We start from the raw sequence: 23859 nt of genomic DNA on the forward strand, positions 1-23859 counted from the left end.
AATAAAAAAAAAAAAAAGTTATTGTGGCTTTTTGAATAACCTTGAAAATTTTGGCCCCTGTAGGCCAAAGTTTATTGGTCCAATGTTGGTTATTGGACTAATAACACAATGTGTGCAGGAGCCGCTGCATATCATGAAAATTGATCCAGAGAAATTCAGACCATTCATGAGAATGTGATGTACGTGTGGTTGGACAGTTGAAAACCAACTGCCCGAGGTCATGAGAGTACACAGACATGCAAAATACAAATTATTGAGCCACACTGAATTCATTTGTGAGAAAAGGCGTGTTTAATGTGCAATCCACAAAACTTGCATAACATTAAGCTGGTATGACAGTCCAGCATAGAGATGCGTTGTGACAAATCCATGTGTAATATCAATCTGAAGTAACCTGAACATGAAGTTACACATCTGGTACTTAAATTACATAATTACATATTAGGTACAAAATGTAGACGTTTTAAAAAAGTTGGTTATAAAATATAATTTCACCATCATTTCATTTTGGTAGAGTGTTGTTAAACAGGAATGTCCAATGACAATTTGGATGCAGTGTGGACACAAGCAATCTGGACTCAACAGCAAAAACAAAATCCTTAATAATCCCAAGTCACACACTTGCAATGCATACATTCACAATAGAGCCTAAGAAATAGCTTTATTTGCAAATGAAATAAAATAAATCACCACCACCATGATTTTAAATGTTATCAAAGTAAGGAACATTCACTCAGATCCAAATGAAGCATTTTCAAGTGTGAGTCCTTTGAGTTTGCCCAGCTAGAGCAGACATGATGCATATACAGAAATTGTCGCTGATTTATTTAATTCACAAATTGCTCTCGCGGAATTAAATACCAACTGTCTAAGCAGTAGCTACTATCGTCAAGTTGATGTGACTGTGATAAAACGGGATCAATAGAAGTTGTGACTTCGTTCACTCTCAGAAAAGAAAACATCTGCAAATGGAGCTTTGCTTTTCATCTGGTCCCCACAAATTATTTACCAGCAAGATTTGACTATTTATATTGAATTAGTTCATACAATCATGCATGCACACACACACTCACGCACACACAAGCATGCAATGAAGTTACTTTTGGGGTCTTTACATTGACCTGAAATACTTTCCTGGAAGCTTATCTTATCTAACCACTAAGCTAACTTAAACTCCCAACCTGCGTTATTTGTTCTTTTGCAGTATTCAGAATCCCCCACTACTCAGCTCAACATTTTGTAGTGGTACAGTGAGATTTATTACACCCTATGTATTTGACTCAAACTTTCAAGCAATGTCAGGCGAAAAGTAGTCTGCAGCCAACTGTCACTAAACAAGCACCGTATCCCAACTGGTGAGAGGAGAGTGAGCCCAGTCATGTCCAAAATTGTTGTTTATATCTTATATAGTCCTCTGCATAGACATTTTGAGACAATGAGCAGTGAATAAGGGGTGATTTCAGGCATAGTTTATAAACCCCTGTCCTACTCTTAACTACAGTCCTTGGGATGTGGTTAGAGTTATGATTTTTTTTTTTAAGCCTGATTATTGGGGTATTGTTAACAACAACAACCCAAAAATCAGGCTAAAAAAAATAAATGGTTAAAAGGACAGGTCTTATAGTTTGTCCCTACCTTGATCCCTATCCATGGGATATGTTTTGGTAAAGGCAGTCGTGTCTATCTTTTAGCCCTCTTATTGGGATAGTGACTGAGCTCTCTATACACTTTCCTTGGGATAACGAGTGGTCTTGCTTTGAGGCATCTTGACCAGATTGAGCATAGGGGTAAACTTCCGATGTATGAAACTCTCCTTTTGATTCCCTTTTTTGGCATCTAGTGTGGTAACCACATACTACAAACATTCAATACTTATAGCCCTTTTATTAATAACGGGTACTAAGCACTTTACGTAGGGGTAACAAGGTGCAGTTGAACTACAGATGACTTGCACTGGTCTATGTATTGCCTTTGGTGCCACAGCTTGACTGTCCAGTCATTGGATTGCAAGATGAGGCAGGGTGATTAGGAGAATGTAACTACAGCCTTAACCAATGACTCAAAAATTAACATTTTATCCATTGGGAACATGGTTTTGTCCCAAATAGCCAACACTACCCCTTACTGAGTCCAAACTACCCACACACAGAACAGAACAGGGGTGGGCAATGAACTGTTTTAGCCAGAACAGTCCCCCTGTTGGTTTTTTGATGTAGCCAAAACTATCAATCATCCCTCCATGGAATAAATGTGATTTAAATCAATTGAACCTTAAACAAAATCCCACTGAAATAAACTTGATCTGTTTGTCCATCTTGAATGTTTTTTGAAGAAACCAGACTTCAATCAGGAGATTTCCCCACACAGCATTTACAGTATTTCATCCCTGCATCCACAAATATCCCACTGTTAAATGATCCATTAGTTTTGTGTTGTGGATGAATTGTCTTATCAATTGATAACGTGATCACAGAAATTTAAAAAAAGGCAAAGCATTTTTCCAATTTTGTTAAAGCGCAATCATTCCAAAATTGGAAATTTATGTCAGAGGACATACTATATTAGCCAGAGGACATACTATATTAGCCAGAGGACATACTATATTAGCCAGAGGACATACTATATTAGCCATTTTCAAACAACATGCAAGGAAGTGATGAATGACAAAGGAAATGATGCATGTAGATATGGCAGCCAATTTACAGAGCAGGTATAAATTGGCCTTCACTTTTCCAATTGTGGTTTTAAATGCAAATTCACAGCAGACAAACAGGGAGCAAAATGCCATTTCAGCAGTGTGTATTCTCAGTATTTTTAGCTCTGCATAGATTTAGATTAAGACACACACAGGTAAGAACAGTACTATGAATGGGAGTGAGAAGATATTCTGTCTTTCCAGTGCTGTTTCTTGCTGGTAGCTTCTCTGGGTGCCCACATGTTGAAATAAGTAAAGGGGTCTGAGGGTTCAGCAGTCATTCTGGGCAGTCACAGAGGCACTTTGAACAGGGAACAAGAATAGACATCAATAACAGAGCCAGTGATTTGAAACTTTGAATTTCATTTTAATTTTCCCCCTGCATCGCTTGTTTGTGACTGCAGAAAGAGCAAGTTACGCATATTTATCTTGAAGCTAATGGATACTGATGGCTAACAACAGGAAAACTGTCAAAAAAACATCTAATTACAAATTCTCAAAAGCATTATCTGATACAAACCATGTTTTCTTTATGCAGTTCTATGCGCAATAATCCACAAACGTGGACAGTTTAGCTTAAAACAACCTATGATATTTCCAGTTTGGGATTCCATGAACTCGGAATATCAATTAGATAAGAGGGAAGTTAGTTTAGAGCTAAGAAAAGGTTTGATGTCACTCAACATAGCTGCATTTTTAGTTATAAATGAGAAATGCTCTTGCTCTGAGCCTTCACAAATCTCGTCATTCTCAGTTTAGCTTGTAGTCATTGGCGCAGGTGAAAGTCATATAGAGTGATATCAAATGATATTTCAGGTACTTTAATTTATCATCTCCGTGATGTACCTATTTTTCCAGAAGCCTATGGAATCATAGCCCTTAACCAAATGTTACCTAATTGTCAGTTTGTGACAGTAAGACTGAACAGATACCACATCAATACATTACTTTTTTGTATACCAGGCTCCCTGCCAATGTGCAATTGATGGCAAATGGAAAAAAGCCTCAGTTTACCTTAATTAATGTACATACACATAGCTATCTTTTGTGTAGCTTGATTTTAGAATTAAGGCAAGCTGAATAACGTCATCTGTCACTATTGTAACTGACAAAGAATTAACTTCCTGAGATTTATGGCTCATATAGATGAAGAGATTGTTGGTTTTTTTTTTCAATTTTCTGTATTCAGATTTTCCTGGGGTGACCATGTAGCCAACTGTTGTTGTTTGAATGCTTTTACAGGGAAGTGAACCTACAGGAATCTACAATTAGACTGCACTGCATATTCAAAACAAGGACCGATGGACCTTCCTACCCGGGGATGTGGTACTGTATCATGTCCTTTGTAGAGTGGCATAGTTGGGCTTCTCTGAGAGCAGGATGCAGTGGGCAGGGGGGGGTGCTATGTTGCCATTTCTCTGCAGGGAGGCACACCTGCGAAATGTGAAATCCAACTTAGTTGGGATGTGGGTGGAGCTGTGAGCTCGCTTGATGTCTGCAAGGGTCTGATGCCCAGCCTTTCCATTCATTAGCTGCACTTTGCAGTTCTGGGTGTTGCAGCTTGGGATGATATTGGCTTTCCTCTCCTCTAGTGCCACTGAGGTCAGCGTTCCATTTGAGAGAGACAGTTTTACCAAATCACTCCTTGTAATCTTTCCGAGTTGTCCATGGCCATTCACATGCCTATCTTGCTCCTTGTTTGGTGACCTCGATATGTCTTTCTTCATGAAACCAGATTTGAAAAATGATAAGAGGCTGTCCTGACTCCGATGCTCTTGCCCCCTTTTCCCCCTTTTGTCCTCAGGGTTAATGTCCATCTTTAAAGGGTCTTTTAGTGCTCTGAAGGTCCCTCCTATCTGGACCTTGGTTCTTCTCAATGTGGAATCTCTGCTTGGAGGAGCACTGTGGCTGGTGTGACCCCCTATGATGGCCCCCCTCTGAAGCTGGAGGTCCAGGGTCCTGCCCTGGTCCTGTCTAATGCCTTTTGAGGACCTCTGCCTCTGCAACCTATCATCCCTGCCTTTGACATGGCTGCCATTGGCAACTCCCTGACTGAGGCTTCTCTCCGCACAAGATCTGCTCTGTCCCTCTGGTATTTTGGGGGAGTTACAAGTGTCTGAGCTGAGTCTGTCTGTACAACTAAGACTGCTACCACTTGGTGAGCTGCAGTCCTGACAGACCTCAACAGCTCTTTCCTGGGCAGTCCTTTGTGGTGGGGTGGCCACCAGTGTTATGATTGGGTCTTTGGTACATCTTGGGCGGCGGCCAGACTCCAGGTATTCTACCAGTTCTCCAGGCTGCGTCTGGGCAGAGAGTCTTATGCGGTCCTTGGCACCAAAGGACCACCGCAGAGGCAGAACTTTGCTCAGAGTGTCCTTGGGCTTTGTTGGTGATCTCATGCTTACACTCCTGCCCTGGGTCCCACGGACAAACAGCTTAGCTTCAAATCCATCTGTAGGAAGGGAATTGGGGAATCAGTCTCACCTCCTACAATATATCACACTCATAGTATACTCTGATATTGCTTTGTAGTTGAGAAACTTTTTTATTGTTTAACATTTTATTGAAATGGCATTCAGTGTGTGGACAGTGTTTGATGATGTGTCAATATACAGTAGCAAAAACACAAAGATCTGCTCAGATGGTTGAGTGGTTAGAGCGTATGTCACATACACAGCTGACACCGGTTTGAATCCCGGCCAGAGGTCCTTTGCTGCATGTCACAACCCCCCTCTCTCTCCCTTGTTTTATTTAATATGCCAAAAAAAAGTAAAAGAGAGGTTTGGTTTTGGCACCAAAAAAAGCTTGAATTTTGGAGAGCACTGTGGCTTGGGTTAAAGTGTTAAACACAGTGCTGTAAATGGGACTCAAATGGGAACCAAACGGATGGATTACCGCAATTCCCTTCTATCGGGCTGCACCAGTAGGTCCCTAAAGACTCTCCAGCTGGTCCAAAACACTGCTGCCTGCGTGTTGACTAGAACTAGAAGAAGAGACCATGCTTCTCCTGTACTGGCTTCTCTGCATGGCTCCCTGTCCAATTCAGAATAGAATTCAAAATTCTCCTTCTAACACACAAAGTCCTCAACAGTCAGGCACCTTCATATTTGACAGAGCTCATTGTCCTCTTTCAAAACTAGAACCCTTCGCTCCCAGGATGCAGGGTTCCTGCTGGTTCCTAGAGTTTCTAAAAGTAGAATGGGAGCCAGAGCCTTCAGCTATCAAGCTCCCCTCCTGTGGAACCGTCTCCCAGTTTCAGTCCGGGATGCAGGCACCCTCTCTACCTTTAAGAGCAGACTTAAGACCTTCCTTTTTGATCAGGCTTATAGTTGGTTCTGCTTAGGCTGGCCCTTAGATATTCTGATATAGGCTTAGACTGCTGGGGGATCTCCCATGGTGCACTGGGCTTCTCTCTCCTCCTCTCTTTCCTCTCTGTCCTCCTATATGTGTCATGAGTAAATCTTACTCATACGCATTACCAGGGGTGAAAGCGGGCCGGAATGCAGTTCCGGTAAAATATTCACGGCCGAAATGGAGTTCCGTTAAAAAAAGGAGGAGAAGGGAGCTGTCAAAATCCCATATTAACTAAAGAAAACGACATCTGAAGCCGGTTTCACACTGAGCGCGGCAGAAGCGGCGCGCAAGCACGTGCAGTGCTACCGAGTTGCTGGGCTTGGTTTGTGCTCATGTGACATCACAGCGCGCCTACATACACAATGAATGGACTTCCCCCGCGCAGCCTGCGCCTTGTGCGTTCAGTGTGAAACCTCCTTGACACGGAGTCGTGCCCATGAGCGCATCTCCACATGCGAGGCGTTTCTGGTTGGCTAACAGACGGACACGTGGGTCACGTTACCAGCATTGTTAGCTTTGATTGGTTAAAACCACAGGTGTTCTGCTTTTACAGAATGAACAAAAGAGGGAAAACAAAACAGAGGGCAAAATCAAATTAGTAATTGTTCTTGAAATTTTCCACGTTTTGTGTTGTCACTCACTGTAAAGTGTAAACTGATATTTTGCTAAATAAATCGTTGCGTGATATTGATGATCTGTTTTTCATGTATGCATGTCTGCCTGTTCCCTGTTGTTAGCACTGTAGTGGGCAATTACTGTAAAAAGCAGTTTTCAAAGCATTTCCAGGGGTCGAGCGGGAAGGGTGGGGCTATGGGGCTGCAGTTGTGTGGGGAATTGACACCCGAAAACTGGAATAAAAATCACCCAAAACCCTAAAACTTCGTTGGCGGGGCGTGCTTTTTTTTTTTCTTTTTTTTTTTTAACGCATTCCCAAAGGGCGTGCGCACAGTTCCGGCAAGACTTTTAAGCGACTTTCACCCCTGTGTATTACTAACTCGTCTTCTTCTCTGGAGCCTTCAGGCTCCCCGCTTCCCAGATCCCGGGTGCTGCTGGAGGAGGCTACAGACCTGAGAGGCTCAAGCTGCCACCTGTAGCACCACCTGCTCACGTCCCCGTCTGTCCATCAGTCTCTTCCCTTTCTCTCTCTCTTTATCTCTGTTCCACTCTTTCCTTCTGCATATCTGTCTTCCTCCATTATCTGTCTTTGTCTCTGCCCCGCTCTCCTGCTCTCTTTCCCCCCAACCTGTCAAAGTAGAAGGCAGTCCCCATTGAGCCTGGATCTGCTTGATGTTCCTGCCTGTTAAAAGGAAGGTTTTTGTCGCCGCTGTTGCAGGATGTGCTGCTGATGGAGAACTGTTGGGTGTAGATTCATCGAAGGAGTGTGGTACTAGACCTGGGGTCTGTTTCACAAAGCAAGTTCATCAAACCCTGAGTTTAATCCTGATCTCCGAGTTGATCTCCCCTAAGATAGAAAACTCTGAATTTTCGGTTTCAGAACAGCAGATTTGAATCAGTTTGATCAACTCGGAGTAGGTTCACCTGGGGTAAGGCGCGATCACGACAACTCTAAAAAGACAGCATAAATGGAGCCCTGATTCACCGAGTCACCATGGCGACGAAGAAGCGGAGAGCTTTGTTTTTCACGTGAGTGGAGTTGGAAATCTTGATGCGATCATGTGAAGAGTTCCAACACGTGTTTAAAAAGAAGTGCAACACTGTTGCAGCTGCAAAAGAGAGAGAGATGGCGTGGAAGAACACTGCTGCTCGGGTCAATGCATAAATTTAAATGTAGTCCTTTGCAATCATGATTATTACGGAAGAAGCTGCTTCCATGGTAGCGCATTGATTTATATCGTTTAGATGCAAGAGGAACGCACTTGGCAGCAACTTAAAATGAAGCATAAAAACATGATTCAAACAGGTAAGACCATCTCATGGGGTACCCCATGTTCTGCATTGTAAATTAAATATATATGTAAATTATGTTGTTTTATCCCCAACATAATTCTGGTTTCATACACAGATGTCTTCATCAATATCATCTGTTAAATAAGTAAGCCTATTTAAACTAACACAGACTTCTACTCAGCCAACAGAAAGAAGGCAGATGCCAGGCACAGGAGCTGGACCTAAGCCAGGGTTTAGGAAGGCCAGTGGCTGAGGGAGTTCATCCTTAGAACCCAACCCCCAAGACACCAGTGCCTTCATAAAATGTAATATGGCTTGAGATATATATATATATATATATATATATATATATATATATATATATATATATATATATATATATGACATGACGTGAGAGCATGACTACGACTGGTGATGTTGCAAATGTAAGGATGGAGGACGAGATGATGGACTGTGATGTGAAACCCTAACCCTGGAAATGCAAGAATGTCTACGCGCGGTCTGATCTCAATCTCCCGACGAATATTTAATTCTCTGCGCAGCAATGCTGCACCTTCATCCACGGGATCATCAAGAAAAGGACAGCTCATGTTTGTTGAGAAACTCGCCAAAACTCGCCTGATGTTGAATGAATGCGGAAATCAAATGGGGGATGTGGCTCTGGAAGTGGGTGGAGACAGCATAAACTCGAGGTTCATTGTTCACTGACAAAAACATGGTCCCGACCAGGTTAGTTTCAGGGCGTCTGTTACTGCGGTAACTGACCGAGAGTTTAAGTTACCGCTGTCTGTGAAACAGGCTAGAGTTAACCCTCTTTCTCTGGTTTGAGTGACCTCCCTTTGTGAAACGGAAAACTCTGAGTTTTCCTTATTTCCGGGTTAATAGACCCCAAGTTTTCACTAGACCTGCTTTGTGAAACGGACCCCAGCTCTACTTGTAAAGTGTCACGAGATAACTTTTGTTGTGATTTGGCGCTAAATAAATAAAATTGACTTGACTTGACTTAATTAGGATGTTGCTGATTGGACAATGACTGTTTGGGGTGTTTTTTTTTTTTTTGCGAAAGGTCAATTGATTTTTAGAATTTGTGTTCCCACCTTATAAAAGGATCCTTGTTATTTTAAATTGTCAATGTTTGTTGTGGTCATTCCAAGTATTTTCTGTGAGATCACCCTGCATTTGATTGAAGCCCCAAACTGACCCAAGAATATCTGATTTTGTGTCTTTCCTGTTGGCGTGTTCAAAAAAACAGCTATGTTACATATACCAGATGATGTAAAATTGGCCTCAGACAAGTGGGGACAGCAGCTGGTTGGCTAACCACAACATAAACAGTGGAAAAGTTCTAACCAGGCAATGAATAGCCTCGGTACATAAACTGCAGTTTTTGGTAGGTATATTAACGGAACAGATGTTAGAATGTATGAATTTTACATTTTGACTGAAGAAGCTGAATGAGTGAATGCTTTGAAAATGCCATGACACTGGATGAAATAGATGCACTGTAAACAATCAACTTTCCTAGGATTAGGTTGACCTCACTAGACTTTGATGTTCTTACTGCTAAAGTGGCACAAACTGAAATACAATATTTCCTGAGTGGCAGTGTATATTAAAAAATGACACAGGAATACTTGTTTCTAGTGTTTTGGGGGCTTCCTCTCCAAACACTGGCAGCTCAGGAGATTCTGGGGGCTGTGTGGGCACTGCGGGTCCAGAGATGGGCGCTGCTGACACCAGGCTGCCTCTATCATTTCCCCCTGTCAGCCGAACCAACCAGTGGTTGGAATTGGATGAGCTGGTTGAACCTGCAAAAAGAAGAAAAAGAACCGATGGAATAGTGCTCTTGCATGTCTGAGTGTTTTTCAAGGAAAGGAAACCATCTTCCATCCGTTCATGCTGCAATTGTGTTTTCTCAGTAATTCCATCTGTCAATAGCCTCATTACGCTGAAACTGTTGAGAAGACTGTGACCTCTGCTGGCACAGATTAGCCTTTTTCTACAATGATTGAGAACCTTCATTTATCTGTGCAAAGCATTTTTTACACCACTGAAGTTTACAGCAATCCTGTGTCCCAGTGTTAATTGGTCTATTAATTGCTTGCTATATCCATTCATCCATCCATTTTCTATATCGCTTATTCATTAAGGGTCACGGGGAGGCTGGACCTTATCCCATCTAACATTGGGTAAGAGGTAGGGTACACCCTGGGTGGGTCGCCAGTCCAATCGCAGGGCCATCGGGAGCAATTAGGGGTTCGGAGATGCGACCCCTCAGTTGCTCGACGGCCACTCTACTTCTGAGCTGTGCTGCATCTTCTCTTGATATATGCCCAATACATATGAAAAAATTTGTATTGGAGTTTTTTTTTGCACACAAATACCTGCCTTTTCTCTTCAAGTATCTGAACTTTGATGGCTCATCCTGCACTGAGGGTAATTTTGCACCTGATGCAATGCTTTCTCAGATTATAATCTGTCCTCCGTCCATAATGTGATGCATTGTGGAGATACTATTTCTGCATTCTTACATTTTCTGATAAACCGTTGATACATTGTTGCTTTACAATAGCCCTGCGAAGCGATTGTTTCATTGTTCTTATGTTGTCAAATATGTCTGATAACATTTGGAAGGTCCAAGAAGAGCCGAATGATGAAATTATTTAGTCACATTCTTCCATTACAACACAGAGTTTTGGCTGTAAAATTTGGATGGAATGCTTTTGAGTGTCACATCCCCTGCAACATGACTTGTTTCACTGATAAACATTAATAAGTCTGATAACTTCTGAAAAGACTGAATGGGCCCATGATTAATTGATGCACCCACAATCATTACTGGAGAGCTTGCTTAGTGGTTGCATTTCTCTATCACATGGAGGTTGCTATGCACGTTGGACAGTATTGGATAATGTAAATGCTAATCACTATCCATAACAAGTTCCTCCTTAGGTTTGTGTTCCTATAAGAAATGTGAATATTCACACACAAAACAGCACTCTGATTTCTGTTCAGAGTCCTTTATAAGGACTAACCAGTAACTGAAGAGCTGGCAGACCAGGAGGGGATGGTGTTTCTTCTCTGATAGAAGAGGATGTAGGCTCCACGTGTGCACACATTTCCCTCTGGAACTGGCTCAGCACTGCTGTCATCATAGCTGTACCACTGACCATCCACTGAGTTCCTACAGAAGGCTGGGAGAGAGAGACTGGGCTGTGTTACAGAAAGTGTGAAACACCTATGACTTATATTAATAAAGGAAATGTTGTGGTGATTTGCACTAAAAAGGTCTTTAACTTATTCAGACCTGTGTAATGCCCGCCGTGCATTCCTCCATGGTGGTTGCACACAGCATATAGGTCATACAGGTAGTCAGGAGGTGCCAGGTCAGGCCGCTGGGGCTGTTTCAAGCCTGGATGAAAAGAGGCCTGATGTGTGCCATGGCTGCGGCTCACCATGTGAGGTGTCATATCCAGGCTCACCAGAGGGAAATGTACGAATGTGGTGAGCTTGTTCCTCCGCTCCCCAACCTGCCTGAAGCGTTTCAGGTGGAGGATAAGGATGTCTGGGAGTGTCCATAAGCTCATCTTTACCATACCTTGCTGTAGCTGCTTACAGTGTGGGCACTTCCAGGCATCATCGGGGGCAAGCTAGAGGATGAGGAAGAGGGAATGAAGGGAAAAATGACAGTAAGCAGACAGAAATATATGTAGATGATGGAATCATCTAAATTCTTAAGTGGAAGAACTATTCCTTCCCCAAAATACATGTTTGTTTGGTTTTTTTTAAATTTCCCTTTAGTCAAGTTCATAGACATTATTTTTACACAAGCCTCATTGCCTCTTGGAATAGTAAGTACTATTTGAAGCTGTTGCCATGGTTACTGCTTTTCTCTCCCTCAACTTTGACTACCATCTTGAATTGTACCGAATAACAATCAACAAACGGATTAAACAAAGCCATCCTTTAAATTTGACAGTAAAGTCCTGACAATACTCTCTTGCGCTTGGTGAACAAACTGCTCTGTCATGAACACTGTCTTATTTTGGTTGGTAGGTTTGGGTGATTCATAATTTGTTTGTTTCAAAAATTAATGTTTTTCCTGGCATCTCTCAGTTTATTTGACTTTTTTACAAAACTTGATGGAGGGGTGCAGTATGACCAATGGAACCCATGGTTTTTGGATAGTTGAGAGAAGAAAAGGAACAATTTACAACAATCTAGTAAATTATAAACTGGGGCCAGCTGACATTGTGGTAGAACTAAACTGATTCTGCAATGACCTTTTGCAAAACTAACAACAATAATAAGAAGGGAGTAGGGGCTGTGTAATACTGAGTTTGAAAGTCCCCTGTGGTTCCCCTCCAAATGTAACAATATATGGGACCTTAAACAGTCTGTACTGTCAGTCAAAGATACCAAGCTTTGGAACTCCATCCCACAAGCAATAAAGGAATGCCCCACATATACCACCTTCAAAGCCCTTCTCAAACATTGGCTTTCAACAAATCAGAACTTTAATCACAGCTAGAAAGATCAGCTGCAGTGCAAAGCAACATATACATATGTCCATACGCCCTGCACCCCTCTGCCCCGCTCTTCACCTCTCATACCATCATATGCCCTTACATCTGTTGTACTATGCATGCTTACATCCTTCCATCCATCATTTTCTTCCACTTATTCCTTACTAGTAAGGGTCGCGGGGGGCTGGAGCCTATCCCAGCATCTACGGGCGAGAGGCGGGGTTCATCCTGGACAGGTCGCCAGTCCATCACAGGGCCAACACACAGAGACGAACAACCATTCACACTCACATTCATACCTACAGTCAATTTAGAGTATCAATCAGCCTCGTCCTCTCTTGATGTCTTTGGACTGTGGGAGGAAGCTGGAGTACCAGAGAGAACCCAGCAGGAACAGGGAGAACATGCAAACTCCACACAAAGATCCCGAGCCAGGACTCGAACCCGGAACCTTCTTGCTGTGAGGCCACAGTGCTGACCACTGCACCACCGTGCAACCCGCATGCTTCCATGTCAAGTCAATTTTATTTGTATAGTGCCAAATCATAAAAAGTTATCAAATTACACTTTACAAATAGTAGTACATGTGCACATGTATGCGTGGCATTGTACTGCTATACTGCTATGTGGGGGGGGGGGGGGGCATACACGCTTCATTGGGTGCTCTAACTAGGTGTCAAATATGTTGTCTCCAGGCTTTGGGAGAGAGCCAACTTACCTCCCATTGTTTTTAACTAAGATTATATAGCAGCAGACAATGCTAGTGTGCAACCAACTTACATGTTAAATACTTGGCCTTTGCACATAAGACAAGATACCATGCACTCTAACCCATGGCTTACCCATGCAAATGCATCTTAAGGATGGTTCCTTGACTTAGTGTTTATGTTAAATTTTTCGTTGTAATTTTGATGGATTTTGTATTTCTGTCTTTCTTTGTCCTTTTATAGTCTTCTACAGATATGTAAATTAGCATTTCTGCTAACTCTGGCATACTAATAGATGTATTTATACTGATGTCCGTTAACATTTACTGTCCCCTACAAATTAAAAACGATTAAAGGAATAAGTCTGTTTCAGTTTCTTTCTCCCACTTTGATTTGCCTTATATGGATAATTTCAGCTGATCAATTGAACTGTTTGCACTGGAATGCTCAGCAGCTCAGTGTCAGGACAAATGGCTGTCGCTGGAGCCTCAGGTTGTTCCTGACACTAAAATGACTACCTGCTCCTCTTTGGTGTAGAGCTGAAAACACTCATCCAGGGTGCAGCTGTACTGCTGGATGTGCTGCTGCTGCTCATTCCTCACGCTCTCTGCATCCTTCACCACCTCCTCCTGAATGTTGCCAAATAGGCTGTGGCCCGTGACACAATGATAAACAATTTAACAAAGCATAGGCAAATACATTTATGTCATTGTGTTAAAACACAACGTTACACTCACCAGTCTTTGACTCGGTACTCCCATTCCACAATGATCTTCACATGTGCAGGTCCGCCTGAGCCGCAATGCTTCAGAGCTCTGAAAAACAACAGGGTCAATGGAATCAGCTGCACACTCCACCGTACAGCTTACGGTCTAATGACGCCATTGAACGAATGTGCACTGACTCTTTTAGCCACCAGGTGTCAGCATGACTACAGTAGTTTGTGAGGCATGAACGGCTTTTGACTGTTTTAGATCAGACAGACAAAAGATGAGGCATCATGGGATAATAGTGGCTTTGTTTGTCTCTTATTTGGTTGTGTGTGGTTCTAAGTACAATAGGTGGTAGTTGGGTCTGTCACCAGTGAACTAATGAATGACTTATTATATTATGAGGTGAGCTCAGATGACATAACAGATTTTTACAAAGTTCATAGCAGATTTTTAAAACATCAATCATAAAAATAACCTTAAATCGATGTCAACCTACTAATTGGACTTCTGTTTTAACCATGCATGGCATGGTTAAAACAGAAGTGTATGTTGGTCTTATTAGCCAAGACCCACACACTTACAAACAGCCCATCCTGAAACAACATGTTGAAAATTAATTAGCAGTAATTTATGCGACATCAGTTAGGTTACTGTAGCTAACGGAAGTGAGCAAATTAGATAAAATGTGTATATTCTTGTAGTGATTGATGCAGGTTGATCAGGAGGTGGAGCATATTTCAGAATCAAACACGAGCGCTGCAGAATGAAGTAAACAGTACAGTGGGTTGTCTTGACCAAAAGTCATTTCCAATTAATCTAATGTCTGCATGTGAGTCAACTGCTATGAAATTAACTCTTAACTTCTCAACTATGATATAAATGAAAAACAAAACAAAAATACAGTGGGACTTTTGCATAGAAAGCTCCAATTATACACCATGGGCAGTTCCTCTGGATTATGTATCTATGACATTTTATTATTATTATTATTATTATTATTATTTATTTCACAAAAAGGGCCTAGATTAAGCCAGGAATAGACCTTAATATTCATTTGTTTATCTATAAAATTCAACTGGCTTTCATGAATGTGGTTTAAGTTTTTCTTAAATACTCTGCAAATATGGTGTCCTGTATTAAGGTAAACAGGACTAAATGACAACACCTGGGTAAAGCCTCATATTTTCAGTAAAAGCACATGCTGTCAGTCTCATGGTGCTCATACAAATGGAAAAATGGAAAAAAAAAATTACGGATGTAAATTTAAAAAAATTATTGACAAAGAAAAAAAGCTTCTAAAACAGATTGTGAACAAAAGAAAAAGACGAGTTGGGCTGAAATTCACAGTGAGTGAAGTGCAAGTGAAAACCACAAAGAGAGCACGACTGTACAACTTTAGGGGAGATATACTCTTAATTATCAGTGTTTAATATTTCTTATATTCCTGTTTTGTGTTGCTTATAGAGATTGAGATCTACTTTCACAGACTATGAGGTAGAACTAAGAAGTTTAAACTGATTCATTAAATGACTTCCTATGTAGAATAATCCAGCGCCAGCAATCTCTGGACGGTATACCGGACAATGATCATTTGGAAAATCTAGACGAGGACCTGGGCAAAAGATAGGTACATGACATCCATCTATATCACCAAACACTCATGGAAATTGCCCTTATCTCGTAAAATTAGGCTTTATAGTTGGCTTTTCCTGCAGCTCCAGGAAAGTTGATACAAACACTTCGATTCTGGCCTATTCTGCAAGCAGTCACTCAACTGGAACCACACAAATCACCAGTTTCATGATGGAAAATTCCAGATGCCAAGAACCTCAATATGATAGGAACTTAGAGAGAAGTGGGTGTGGGCCTTCCAATTTGAGAAAGTGTGGAAAGTCTGGGCTTAGGAATAGAAATGTTCTCCAGAAGCATTTTCTTTGTACATTTGAAAGTTGCCTAAAAAAGTTATGTCATCAAAGTAATTCAGTATATTAGTCCTATTAACAAATACTCCTCTAGTTGGTCTCTGTATTGCATGTTACTCTTCATTCAAATAATCCAAGTGGTCCATACTTTCATGCATACTTTTTATCATGGTCCATGTCTTGATTTTCTGTTTTATGTTGTGGTTCGTGTGCTGGCACGGTGGTGCAATGGTTTGCACTGTTGCCTCACAGCAAGAAGGGTCTGGGTTCGAGTCTAGGATCTTTTGTGTGTGGAGTTTGCATGTTGAACCCTGCGTGGGTTCTCTCCAGGTACTCTGGTTTCCTCCCACAGTCCAAAGACATCAAGAGGGGACGAGGCTGATTGATACTCTAAATTGACTGTAGGTGTGACTGTGAGTGTGAATGGTTGTCTGTCTCTATGTGTTGGCCCTGTGATGGACTGGCGACCTGTCAAGGGTGAACCCTGCCTCTCGCCCAAAGGCTGCTGGGATAGGCTCCAGCCCCCCAAGACCCTTAACAGGATAAGTGGTAGAAAATGGATGGATGGATGTTGTGGTTAGTGTCCTGTCTTCTTGTGTGCCCCCTTTTGTCTTGGCCTGTCTAAGTTCCTGTTTTATTTTTAAGTTCAGGTCTTGTCTTCCTGTGTGCGCCCTGCTGTGATTACCTTGTTTGTCTCACCTGTGCATCATTGCACCACCTGTGTCTCGTTTCCTCATGTATTTAACCTCTGTGTTTTCCATGGTCTCTTGTTGGGTCATTGTCACTGTCTTCGTCATGCATCATGCATCATTCGTTATTGGTCATGGTCATGGTCACTCTCATCATGTTTCCTGCCCCTCTGTGTTCCTGTAAGTCCTTGGTTGTCAGTTTTGTGTAAAACTTTGTTTTCTTTGTTCTTTGAATTCATCCAGGTTGATACTTTGTTTTTCCCTTCCTTGTTGTTTTGATTTTTGAAATAAATGCGTTTTGTTCCACTTCCCTTGGCTGCTGTGTTCATTTGGGTCCAGTGCTCCCCGAAAACTCCCACATGAATAAATTGAGGTTGAATTTACTTTCATTCGTTTACCAGATTACTCGTTCATATTACGTTACAACATTTTGAATTCATCAAGTTCTTTTGCAATTTGATTTTTTCCATTTTGCTGGTACTGGTGCATTGCCTGTTTTAGGGTCAGTGCCATGAGTTGTGTAGTGTCACAAAATGTCTGAGCCATCAATAAGATGTCATTCAATTCAAACAACTGTAATGGTCCCACTGGGAGCTATTAGCTTGAGCAGCTTGCACACATCACATACAACAGCGTATGACAACAAATACATCCAGAAACTAAGGAATAAAATAAAAACTAATAGCCACTACATGTCCCACCCCTTTGTCTTCTGCAGGGCCCATTGTTTGAGGAATTGGGCCCTGGGTTGTGTGTGACATCACAAAATCTCTGAATTTGAACCCAGTCACTGTACTTGTCAGCTAAGTCAGTGCCCTGCCTAAAATCTCCCCATGTACAGTACATCTGTACGGGTTCTGTCACACCACCAAGCTATCTAATCACTATGTGACCTACTGACAGCAAAACCTCGAATGTCATCTCAGCCTGTAAACCTGTCATTTCTATTTTCACTTTTCGCTGAACTTGACAAAATCAAGAAAAAGAAATGTTTCTCTCTCTTGAAAGTAAAATATATAATTCATTAGTCCAAACCAATAACAACCAACAACATGTCATCTGTCATCTTGGTCTTTCATATTGATTGTAATCTCTCTCAGTTCTCCTGTCACCCTCTCATCTCAGTTACCCTGACTGTAATTTCAAACCCTTGTCCATCAGCCCTAAAATTCTCAAACTTGGCCCTGGACATCCTTAACCAGCAATGCACACGCCTACTTTGATGTTGATTAGATGAATTCAGTGCATCTGCTTTGTTAAGTTTTGTTTGACATCATCAAAAGAGCAATGTTGAAGTCAATTCTGATGTTGCCGTAGTGGTGGAGAAATCATTCACGCATCCAGAAAATCCTCTACATCTATTCAGAGTATGCATGTGTGTGTGTGTGTGTGACTTGTTGGTGCACTCGACCCTCTCACCTGTCAACAGCAGGGTGGTAGAGCGGTTGCCCATCCTGAGGTGACAGGTAGCTGTACAATGCAGATCCTCCCACCACACGGATATTGAACAGCACTCTGGTGTTCTGCAGACGAGGAGCAGATCAAAAAGAGATGTACAGCCACGGTTAGCATCTGGCTATTTCAAAGCTATTCAGGAATCACAAACAGCTGAAGTCAAAACAGCACTCTTGCTTGCTTTCCTCTTGTTCCATAAAGACACAGGTTCTGTAGTGGCAGATATTTACTTCTTTCACGCCAACTAGGTAACCGACCAGTATCAAAACGTGTCTTACTCTTGTCCATCCACAGGCATAATCAATTTATAGTCACTTTGTACATTTGCTTACTTTTCCTCTGAATTGATATCTTCCTTGATTCCCAGGCACAAACTCACAGAGACACTTTCTAAACACTAGTGTTTAGTAAGTGTAGTGTTTAAGTAGTGTTTAGTTCAGGAAATCCAAAATATGTAAAGAGATTCTGTAATTCTCTTCTGAATTAACTATGATTATACAGACGTACTTACGGACTATAGTATAAAAAAAAAGAAGAAAGCTGAATCGCTCTACTGGACAGCACCTTACTTCACTGTTCCGTTCCAACAACTGCCTGATCTTACCAATTATGCACACATATTGACTGCGCAGGCGCAATATCCCAATTAGGCCTATATACATTCTAGCCTGTTTTCAATGGCAAAATGGCATATAAACATCTCAAAATAACAAGATAGTCTACATAACCACATATTCAACACAGAATCGGAATTCTCACTGAATCATCATTAACAGCAGTATATTGACTGTAAATTACACATGAATTAAATCAATAAATCTTAAATATTCTATATATTAAATAGCCTACGTAAGGATTTGGCTCTACATTTCCCAGTGTTCCCTCTACATTGCAATGCAGAACAGAATTCAACTATTCACAGCAGAACACAATAGAGCCAACATAAACATTCAACACAATCACAGTGTTTTTGATGTCATTTGAAATGTCTCACACGTATTAAATCAATGAATCTGGAATATTCCACACTTAAATGAACAGGATTTGGCTCTTACAGGTTCACTTAATTTCTTTCACAGATGTTTAAGGTCAACACTGAGTGCTGCTAGCATTACACATTCATGGTCCTCTATGACAGGGTGCCATCAGGGATCAGGTTTGATCTATTTATGCTTGCATAAAAGCAGCCTATTTCTACATGTTTGTGGTAAGATGTAACACAGCCATGTGCAAGCCAGAGAGGAACAAAGAGACAGTAGAGCAAAGTGGGCCACAGTGAAATCTAGGTCAAGACCTGCACTTCACATGCAGTGCTCACATTGAGCAAAGTGTGAAAAGTTAATTTGTTTACCCTTAAGTATTACTGGCTGCAAAACCACGGATAAAGCCATAGATGATCAGGCTGCTTCATCATATCATTCTCAGCTGGGTTGGAAAGAAAAACAAAGAACAAATAAAGAACCAATATCTTTTTCTCTTCCTTGGACTCAAGCTTTTATTACATGGACATCTGCTTTGATTGGAGGCACTTTAGGAATGAAGGAGTGCTTTGTTAAAGTGAAACTGATTTCCTCTTTTCCCAGTGAAATTTGATATGTAGCTGCTGGCTGAGCTCAAACACAAACACTCAGAGTTCTGGGAGGACACCCAGGTCAGATAGAAAGGAACAATCCTGAAAAACACATGAAGCCCCTGTGATATCATAACTTGCATTAGAGCCAATATGTTAAATGAACACATGACCATTAAAATATAACATCAAGTGTCAGTCAGCTGGCTTTTTCTGTGACATCCATGCAATAGCAGGGGTTTTACACTCTCCAAAACTAACACAGCCAGAACAAAACAGAGACAACTAGATCAAAAGGTGTGCTTATCGGGGTGTGTTGGCCGTGACCTCACAATAACATTCGTGTCATGTTAGCTCACAATTCAATTTTATCATCATCTTCTATGATACAATGCTTTAGCTACTGCAATACACTAGATAGCTCACTGAAAATGTAAAGATTGAGCTCAAAAATCATATGACACCATGCACGTATGACACCATGAAACTCAAATATTCAACTGTAGGAAAGAGAAAACATTTTTTTGACTGCAAGAGGCCTTTAAATAAATCTGGGGGGAGTATACTGCTCCTCAGAGATTAACCCAGAGGAAGATGAACAACTATTTCTTTAATCCCTCCTACATGATCACCCACTGGATGGTGGTGATATTAGCTTTTAGCCTCATTACAATTACAAGTGCATATTTAAGACTTAAAAGATCCTACTTTTAAAATGAGTTTGGTGGAAACATTCAAAAGTCAAGTTTGTCATGGAATATTTAACTACTGAAGCTAGTTAGTAACAGCTGAATATATATCGTACTCACACAAACTTACATACACTGCTAAAATCTTAGAGTAATTCTGAGAGTAATTAGAGTAGTAACTCTGTAACTAAGAGCAAGAGGTTGATTATCAAGGTTAATACAAAAATATTTTGTGTGTGTGTGTGTATTTGTTCAATATCCTCCTCAAAGAGTCAGACGAAGTGAAATATCGGATTGTACCACCACAAACTAGAAGTCTGCAAACACATAATGGAGGTCAATAAATGTAGGCAAGGAGAAATATGAACAAATGTGATCCAGCCATAGCTGGAGCAATGTCACCCCCCGCCAGTGGTACTGTTGGGAAATGTAGGGAAAACCTGTGAAAATAAATTTCATAGTCAGCATGGAGGCTCCATGGGTGATGGTGGTAACTCAGAAGTTTATATGCCCCCTGGAGTGAATCCTTGCACTTTCGTTCATCCAATTAGCTCTGAATTGAATCAAGGTTAATTGCTCTTTGGGTCCAGTGGGGGCACTGTGATATTGAGCAGTGCTTGCAGCATTGTCCCTGACAAAGCAGGGCTCCGATTGCCAGCCATGCAAATAGCACAGTATTTCATTCTGTTATTTGTGAATTTATGTGCGCAACACACACAAATGTACATACTTTGGTAACTGAACTTTTCAGAATGCTCTCCCTTGCTCGGATCAAACCCAAACAATCCTTCACCACACAGGGAGTATACAAATCACAAACCAAAACGATCAATGACTCAAGGCTGGAGTGTTTATCAGCGTGCAGTGTGTAGTTCCGCCAAACTTTCAAAGCATTTCAAGCACTGTCACTGCCAATAGGAAGGGAAAGGCTGTCAGTAAGTCTGTGTTTTCATTGCTTCTCAGTTGCATCTTTGCTGAGGCTAAAATTAGTCAGTGGTGGAAAAATACACTCGTGATTGTAATTCATTGATGCAAGAATCTATAGATGGGTTTGGATGAGAGATTTAGAGCAAACATCTGCTCTGAGCATCATTCCTCTCTTGGCGGAGATGGGCTCCACAAAACTGATTATAGCGTAATTAAAATGCTGACAGCTAAGGGTGCAAATGAGACGACAGACCTCCAGGAGTGACCGAAATGGTGCTTCTTCTCCTCTCTTGCCTGACTCTTCTCAAAAAACAATGTGTAATGTGCAGTAAACCGGTAAAAGATTTTCCTGCACAAAGAAAGGCAAATTTTGTTCCTGATACTTAATAAATGCAGAATCTTTTTTTTGACTCATTGCATTGATTATTGGTAAAACTATCTGTAAAGTTCTTATTAGCTTTGAGTACATTGCACCATCTGGTCATGCATGAGTTTGTGCTGCAGTCTTTTTAATTTTTCAGTTGCATTATCTGCAGTCGTTCTGTAGATAAAAAAACATGATCCTTGTTTCCAGTGTTTTGCTTTATATTTAAGCAGTGCATGTTTACTACATCTTACTGCATCACACCAACTCATCTGGCAAACACACTTATTATTCTTTTCAAGCAGAACGATCCTCTATGTATGCATGGCAGAGCTCAAAACCCCTACCAGATGGCTGACTGCTGGTTAGCTGAGCAGCAAAGAACACTAGATGTTGTAATCTGATACAATAATATCTCATGACTTTAAACAGTTTGTAACAACATGAATCAAACCACGAGTTCCATCAATGAAGGCAGAGACTGTTTAACTGTGAAGTAATCTTGGCAGATTACCGATTCTGCATACACATACAAAATCTGTAGGCAAGGGAGAAAATGGTAGGACAGTGAAGTTTCTGGTTTCCGTTTTTCCTTTGAGTAGCTTCAGCCAATCATGTTTGAGCAGCCTTGGTTGCGTCTGTGTAAACAGTCTATCTGAAGTGCAAAAGAAATGGAAAATATTGTCTGTAATTCAAGGTCTGAAAAATGGCTGTAGTCTGATGAATTATCAAAGCCGTTGTAATAGTTTTAAACTGGTGAGAGTAAACAGTACGGTCCTGGGCCCCACAGACTGCCATCCACAAAACCCGATTTTTGGGAAGAAATAGTTGCTAAACATGACCCACCCACAGACAAAAATAGATCTATGGTGGGGTTGTAAGATATAAAACCAAAACACGACAAAGGTTAATAATTTGGACCCAGAGATGACTATGAATGACAATTTCAAGCACTTCACACACCTTCAAAATTTCACATTACATTTCAAGCATTGGAATTCCAGCATCCATGGGAAACCATGGTTCTGGCTCCAGCATTTGTAATTTACTTTTGAATATCAAAAAAATGAGTCAGTTGTAGCTGTTGCTGATTCTTTCTGTCAGAACATCTTTGACCATAGAAAAGCTAACCACATTACTAAACTGCATTCAACTTAATACCAACAAGCAAGCAACAAGCAAAACTGTGATATCATTTACTTTATAAAGGTGAAAAATGTTTTATTCTTCAATTGAATGTTTGACATCCACTGAGTAGAATGATGGATGCATACAGTTTGATACCAGAAGGCTGTTTTCACACTGATAATTGAAAATAATGTTGTGTTCTGGTTTTATATCGTACAGTTTCATATCTGGACTTTATTGTGAAGTCATCTTATGTCCAGCAGTCAGACTTGGAAGGGTAATTTTTTTTTTTTTTTTTTTGTATAACCCATGTCAGACACACCTTGTAGAATGTATCATGACATCCTGATAAAGCTCAATATTTCCTTCGGGTTTTTGTAGCAAGAGACTAGACTGGCAATAAAACATGATAGATCAATCTGTAGTGTTCCCTCTTCAAACGTGAATGTGCCACAGAGCCACTGAGGAGGTTTTAAAAAGAGAAAATGCTGCTGTGACTGCAAATCATTCATTTATGAACCAATAGAACGGAAAACAAATTGCTCCAGTGTGGGTGAGTACCCACACAACTGAATGTGCTGTCCCTAACTAGTTAACATGAGGCTGGTTGGGTATGGCATTGGATAAAAATATATATCTTCTACTGCTCTCCCACCTGTACTGTCCTGAGTCATTGTGTTGACATTCAGTGTTCTGTCCTGAGCCATTAAATTTGAAGCACACAGTACAAGCAAATAGAACCATGTCTCGCCACTGGCTCCAGTCGGTACTCTAAACACACTGCCTTTACTATAAGTTTATTAAATATGACTTTTACAAGCATCATAAAACACCCTGACCACAGCTACAACTTTCCTATGGATATGTGATCTTCTATGACATGACACTGTTGCTGTAATGAGCAGATGATTTGAGCTCTTTTGGTTAATTTCTGTCTCTTGGCAAATGGAAGAGCCCACCGACTTCTGGAATGGTGTTTTGATATTCCCCCTGTAGTGTGGCAAGGCAACACATAGATTAATGATTATATTCAATCAGTAGCTGTCGAGTACCTGTGCCTGTGCTCCATTGATCATCAGGTAATAAAGTTTGCTGAGGATACTCTGCTGCAGCTGGTCCCAGGAAATAGACCGGTCCTCCCTCATTAAGAATGGAGGTCCAAACCTGGCAGAATAGAATAGAATAGAATAATAGATTAGCTTTTATTGTCAT

General features: G+C 41.1%; 1 protein-coding gene across 2 annotated transcripts in view; it reads right to left on the bottom strand.

Moving 5' to 3' along the window:
• Positions 1-283: 283 nt before the first annotated feature.
• Positions 284-23859, bottom strand: part of usp43b (ubiquitin specific peptidase 43b) — a 122871-nt gene continuing 99295 nt past the window's right edge. Inside the window, exons 8-16 of one of the 2 annotated variants that reach the window (XM_086183829.1) lie at positions 23700-23811; positions 17934-18037; positions 13928-14005; positions 13709-13838; positions 11265-11607; positions 10993-11151; positions 9592-9765; positions 4011-5147; positions 284-2996 (exon numbers count right to left, since the gene is read on the bottom strand). In XM_086183829.1, coding sequence (XP_086039955.1) covers positions 4030-5147; positions 9592-9765; positions 10993-11151; positions 11265-11607; positions 13709-13838; positions 13928-14005; positions 17934-18037; positions 23700-23811 — 2218 coding nt within the window. In that variant the 3' untranslated portion in view covers positions 284-2996; positions 4011-4029. Of the gene's footprint in view, positions 5148-9591; positions 9766-10992; positions 11152-11264; positions 11608-13708; positions 13839-13927; positions 14006-17933; positions 18038-23699; positions 23812-23859 lie in introns of both variants that reach the window. The other variant, XM_086183828.1, reaches the window with a different exon arrangement.

The sequence above is a fragment of the Aulostomus chinensis genome, chromosome 18 (genome assembly GCF_037954235.1).
Source record: "Aulostomus chinensis isolate RoL2024-O1b breed Wild chromosome 18, RoL_Achi_v1.0, whole genome shotgun sequence".
Classification (NCBI taxonomy): domain Eukaryota; kingdom Metazoa; phylum Chordata; class Actinopteri; order Syngnathiformes; family Aulostomidae; genus Aulostomus; species Aulostomus chinensis.